Consider the following 6,555-nt stretch of genomic DNA (forward strand, 5'->3'; position numbering starts at 1 on the left):
ATGGTTTGCTGCTCAAGAAAAAAATCAAATTATTATCAATGTTGAAAACAGTTGTGCTGTATGTATATACGTATGTGGTCATTTTGATCAGCTCAGCATGAAAATAGCTTTCCTGGAGCATTTCAGTTCCATTGGTAGTGCAACTGAAGCAAACAATCAACTATGGGTGGCAAGGAACTGTCAAAAGATCTCAGAATAAAGCTGTGGACAGACACAAGTCAGCAGATGGATACAAAAACATTTCAAAGGCTTTATTAATGCCTAGAAGCACAGTGAAGTCTATTATTCAGAAGTAGAAGGTATTTGGTACGACACATACCCTCCCTGGATCAGGACATCTCTTCAAACTGGATGAAATGTCAGGAGGAAACTGGTCAGAGAGGCGACCAAGAGACCTACAGCAACTCTGAAGCTGCTGCAGGAATTTATGACAAAAATGGTCATTGTGTGCATGTGACCACAATATCACAAATTCTCCACAAATGTGGCTTGTATGGGAGGATGGCCAGAAAAAAGCAATTCCTCAAGAAAGGCCACATGCAGTCAGACTGAGCTTTGCCAAAAAAGCAAAGAAGAGTGGCCAAATATGGCAAAGTCTACAGTGCCGTGAAAAGGTTTTTGCCCCCATTCCTGTTTTGTTTATTTTTTGCATATTTGTCACACGTAAAAGATTCAGATAATCAAACCAATTTTAATATTACGCAAAGATAATGCAAGTAAATACAAAATGCAGTTTTTAAATGATCATTTCATTTATTAAGGGAAAAAAGCTGTCCAAACCTACCTGGCCCTTTAAATCGGGGTGATTCTTTTCTCTACCCACTGTATAGTGTTGCAGCCAGTAGAAATCTGAACTATGTTGGAACCACAGCAGAAAATATCCTTATAGTTCAGCTTTGGTGTCTACAGACAGCATTAATACTGCACAACATGACTTTACCATAAAATTTCCTCTAATAAAGAGACATTAGCATAAAAAACTCACGGAAACCGGATTCGTCCTTATGGTCTTATAGGACAAACCACTTAAGATCAAAGTATGCCATCTATAAAAAGAACAGAGCTATTGAGAGTGCACAGCAAACAGTGAGTGTCATAAAAGAACATCTGAGCAGGAGTAGATGGGCAGCAGTGACTCACGGATTGGAGGAGATCCACACTCTTAGAGAAGAGCTGAAGACATAAATGTGCTCCAGTCTGGGCTGTGGGAGTGAGCAGAGGGCGGGACGCATGCTGGCGGTGTCACGACACACAACGGGACGTTATGCGTACAGTATGTGCGTGAAACAGAGAGAGGCGTGGGTCTGGCTTCCTCCAGCAGCCCGTATGCTGTGATGTGTGTGAGTCAACGGAGCGCATGATGACTGCTGCACTGGTTAGAGTGTCACCGGCAGAGACATGCTGAAGACACTACAACACACACACAAAACACCACAGCCACTCACCATGACACCACAAACTCACTCCACAGTAGTACGCAAATGCATCTGTGAACGCCTGACACACTCGCTGTACATGCAGTGGGCTTCAAACGTCTGAAACCACTAGTGGAAATTATGGAAGCCCATTTCTGACACAGAATAAAAGAATAAAAAGGCAATTGTGAATTTTCATCTCACAATTCAGATTTTATTTTTAACACAATACAGAGAAAAAAGTCAAACTCAAAATTGTGTTAAATAAATTAAGAATTTTGACATAAACTTGTAATTCTTTCTTGCAATTCTAAGTTTACAATTCTGAGTTAATGTCTTGAAATTCTGCCTTTTCTCTCTGAATTCTAAATTTACATCTCACAATTTTGTTGCCACCACTATATATATATATATATAATTATTATTATTTTGTTTACTTTTGTTAACTACTCGTAAAACTCAAGAACAAATCTGCATAAATATAATAACTGATAACAACAATAGGAAAAAAACACAACAACTATTATTATGACAAATTTTTTATTACTTTAAGTTAAATCAAAATATTATATTTTTTTTGCTTCTGTTATAATTAATATTTTATTAACAACCCCAGCAATATTATTATTATTGACTAATTATCTTTATTTCTTTATTGTTGTTATCAAAGTATCAAGTAGATTCATATATATATATATATAGGTTTTCAGACAGACAAAAATAATCTGCAATGGCACTGGCCATATTCACAAGGAACATTGTAGCATCGTAAATAATTCCTAAATTTTTTTTTTTTTTTTTAAGTACTGTTAATTTACAGGTTTAAAAAAAATCCCATGTTTTTATGGTCTCTAACATTTAGACCACACATGTGTTCTTGAAACACTATGACAGTAACAACCCTTAGTAATCAAGGGGTGATCGAGTTACCTTTTAAACACCTGCCAAAACCTGAAATGGTATTATATCAACTAAAGATGAACTAACTTTAGCTAAATTGCTCAACCAGTTTCTCTTCAAACAGGAAATGCAGAAAAGCCTGAAATCAAGCTTGCATTGCTGAAAGCATCGACATTCAAGCACTTGTGTAGAGTATGTTTTGGCCCTTGAATCTCAAAAGAGTGTGAAGCTGCTCTTCTGAGCCTGACTCTCTAACTCTCATTGAAGATGGTGTTTTAACTCCCTAGGAAGTTTAGGTTCATTGATTCCCATGCTGAGAGTGTCAGGGTGACAGAAGCTCTTAATGCAGACAGCATGATGGACTGATCTCTAAGGCTGTACTTTGATTCGGTTTCAAAGAACAGCTCAACTCCTTTGGTATGAGACAAGAGACAAATTATCCCAGTGCCTCCTATTCTTCTTCAACCCTCTTTTGTGTTGCTCCAAATATATATCTGTACATTTTATTATTTAAATTAAAAAAAAAAATATATATATATACTTATAACTGATAGCAGCTGACTTTACTGGCCATACATTTTTCTTAACAGTCATGAGTAACGGTAGTGGCTGTAGGAACGCACACAACGACAGAGAAAACAATAATAGTCTTTTAATTCCAAACACAAAGGACAGGAGAATCCCCAGGAGAATTACAACCAAACACACTAAACTCAAAACAACCCAGGAACAAGACCAGACAGAAACTGAGGGCATAAATACACAGGCAAAACAAAGGAGCAAACGAGATGATTAACGATACACAGGTGAACAGAATGACATAATCAAGACAAGCAAGCAAAACTAGGTCAAGGGAAAACAACTGACCGCTAACATCATGAAACTGTGCGTGCGCATTATTTCATTAATTAAAAAAAGGCACAACAAATGGGGGAAACATCTAATTATTATTATTATTAATAATAAATCTAATTATAAAAAGTAAATATCACGATATTACTATTGATATTTAAAGTATTTCATAATAGTTTTAATTAATAATAATAATTATTATTATTATTTAATACAATTATAAAATTAACCAAATTAATATCGCCATAATACTACTGAACTAATTGCGGATCATTGCCAGATTGAAGATAATTTTGTCTTTTAATTAATAACTGTGATTCATGTTTTTATTTCATGCAGATTGGATTATTGCAACTCATTATATTTGGGGTTGTCTAAGAACCCGCTCTCACGGTTGAAGCAAGAGCAAAATGCTGCAGCTAGACTGTTGACAGGCACAAGGAAATGGTCCAGCATTTCTCCGGTGCTGGCTTCTTTGCACTGGTTTCCTGTTGATTTTTGATTTTAAGTCCAATGCAATGTTTTGATTATGGTTTTTAAAGGTTTGCATGGCCTTGCTCCGGAGTACATATCATGCCTGTTACAGCATCATTGCGTTGCTACACCTCTAAGATCATCTCAGAGTTTGCTTTTACATGTTCCCAAATCAAAAGGAGATCGAGCGTTCTTTGTGGCAGCCCCACGTCTCTGGAATACTCCCACTTTGCATAGATCCTGTGACTCAAAGACTGTTTTAAATCTATGCTGAAAACACACCTCTACTCTACCCTAGGTGTTGGGGCAATGAACAGTGATGTATATTGTGCTGTGTGTCAATTTGAGTAATTTTAGACGTTTAAAACACTTTGGTCAACTTGTGTTGTTTTAAATGTGCTATATAAATAAATGTTGATTGATTGTTGATTCACTGATTGATTGATTGAACTGTAAATGACTTAATTTTAAATAATAATATATAACAACAACAACAACATTAATAATAATAAATATTAACATTATTATTTCTATTATTATTATTTAATTGAATTTATTAAACAAATATCAAATATAAAACATAAAACAAATATCACTAATACTACTAAACTGTAATTCATAATATTGTGTGTGTGTATTTTTTTCTTTGCTTTCAAATGTTAAAAACATAGGGCTTTTATTTTGCTGAAAATTTGGATACGCTTCTCTTTTATTGGCGACAGATGCATTTTAAATCGACTCAAAATCACAGCACTTCCAGAGATGGTTCGCATTTACTGCAAACGAGAAACTAAAACACATTTATGTAATTTACAATGTCTTTGTAATTCGATAATCAAGCTAAATCATATCAGATTCTCAGGCAATGTTAGAATTCATACAAAAAAACTACTGGCCATTTACCAATGCAGATTTTCACTTACATTTGGCACGTAGTAAGTGTTAATTTGAGGCCCTGATACTAAGAAGAAGAAAAAAATCAGACAAAATGTCAAAATCATAAGAATCATGTTCTCTAGGGATTTGCCCTGAATTGGAGTGGAATTATGGAAACAAAGTGCAGGACAGCGAGGCATCAGCGGTCATTAGTGGTGCACAGGACGTGCCAGCGGACAGGTGGGAGCCGAGCAGGTGTTCATATATATGCATCTGGAGCTGCGACAGACAGAAGACAACTTCCTCCAGCCCTCAGGAGGATACAGTGAATTATACAGGAACAGGAAGACAAGATGAAGCCCACCACTCCTTCATTAGGTTCACCAGCAGAGAGAGAATGAAGTTTGATGAAGGTGGCTGTTCTTTTAACAGCATTTAAATTAAACAGCATGATAATCCATAGGCCTTTGATAGATTGGATTTCTTGGAACATGTTCAGCGTACCACATTCCATTTACTCTTACCATATTGTGCATATGGGTTTCTCTTGTGAGTAACTTCCGGTCTCCACGTCTGACGTAGATCAAAAAATTAATTGGGAGATTTCTTAAATCAGACATAAATGAATGGGCGATGTTTTTCAGCATGAAACTAAGTGCGGAAATATGCAACATTAGTTCTGTCTCAGTGGAGATTAATATTAAAATAATTTCTGAAGGATCATGCGACACTGAAGACTGAAGTAATGATGCTGAATATGTAGCTTCACAACAAAGGAATAAAGTACATTTTAATATATATTCACATAGGAAATAGTTATATTTATTTATTACATAAACTTTTTAATATTTTACACTATTACAGTTTTTACCGTATTTTTTATCTAATAAGTGCAGCCTCGGTGAGCAGAAGAGTAAATAAATTACTAGAAGCAAGTAAGTAAATAAATAAATGTTATGACAAAATAAAGTAAATCATTTTTGGCACCATTTCTAGCTCACTAAGCAAATTTGTGACGTTGATCATGTGAACTTTTCACTCAGATTATTGTTCTGACAATACAATTTGTAGTGCAAAAATAATATTAAAATGGGAGAATAAAAAAATTCAACTACATACATATTTCAATATTTCATTTGATGTAATATAATTGTATTTTATATTTATATATGTATCGGTGGCGGAACAACAACAATTGATTTTGCACAGCAAGGGGAAAAAAAAGGAACTGTGTACAAAATGTTGTTCTGGGTTGCCAACCAGCTCTTCTTATTTCTCAACATACTCTACAGAATCCACAGGTCACAACATCTATTTTTTGGACCAGTACCTGTCTTTGGATGAGGGCCAAACTGTCCCGGGCCCTGTTCAGCAGCTCCTTCACAACTTCCGGATCTTCCACTGTCCGGTTCTCCCTGAAGGCATCTCGTACCCTTCGTAGAGCATACGTCCTACAGAAGCGAGAGATCAAAACAAGTCACTTGATGTAAATTGATGTAAATGTAAAGACATTTGCTGGCTCGTGCAAAAGTGACTGCCACAATGCTAGATTGCCATGGAGTCGAACGGGCAAAAAAGTAAACAAAGTCATTCCCTCAAGTTTTTTTTTTGTTTGATTCAGCTATCTTTGAACATAACACAAAATCAAAAAATTTAAATTTTGTGATCCTGCATAATTTGGCATTTAAAGGCACAATATGTAATTTTCACCACTAGAGGGCGCGTATTCAAAATAAACAACGAGACAAAGGCATAGTTTGATGACGCCGTGACTGAGTGTGGAATCATGGGAGAAATCATGTTCATGGATGAGCTAATGATTTATTAACGTAGTAGAATGAAGCAGGGTGAGGCTGAAAGCCGCCGAAGCGAAACGAGGCCGCTGAACAAGCGCGACACACGGCTCGAAAGCAGCGGAGCTTTTATTATGCCACAGTCGAGCGCTTCCTCTTCTTCCGGTCGTGCGTATGTGGGGTAAAGCAGCGGAGCTTTTATTATGCCACAGTCGAGCGCTTCCGCTTCTTCCGGTCGTGCGTAT

General features: G+C 36.3%; 1 protein-coding gene across 1 annotated transcript in view; it reads right to left on the minus strand.

Annotated features, from left to right (window-relative positions):
- Positions 1-6,555, minus strand: part of LOC107570464 (LYR motif containing 4) — a 55,820-nt gene that overhangs the window by 29,925 nt on the left and 19,340 nt on the right. Inside the window, exon 2 of the mRNA XM_016256698.1 lies at positions 5,848-5,968. Within this exon, the coding sequence (XP_016112184.1) occupies positions 5,848-5,968 (121 nt within the window). The remainder of the gene's footprint in view (positions 1-5,847; positions 5,969-6,555) is intronic.

Source organism: Sinocyclocheilus grahami, unplaced genomic scaffold, assembly GCF_001515645.1.
Source record: "Sinocyclocheilus grahami isolate Dianchi unplaced genomic scaffold, SAMN03320097.WGS_v1.1 scaffold1462.1, whole genome shotgun sequence".
NCBI classification, from domain to species: domain Eukaryota; kingdom Metazoa; phylum Chordata; class Actinopteri; order Cypriniformes; family Cyprinidae; genus Sinocyclocheilus; species Sinocyclocheilus grahami.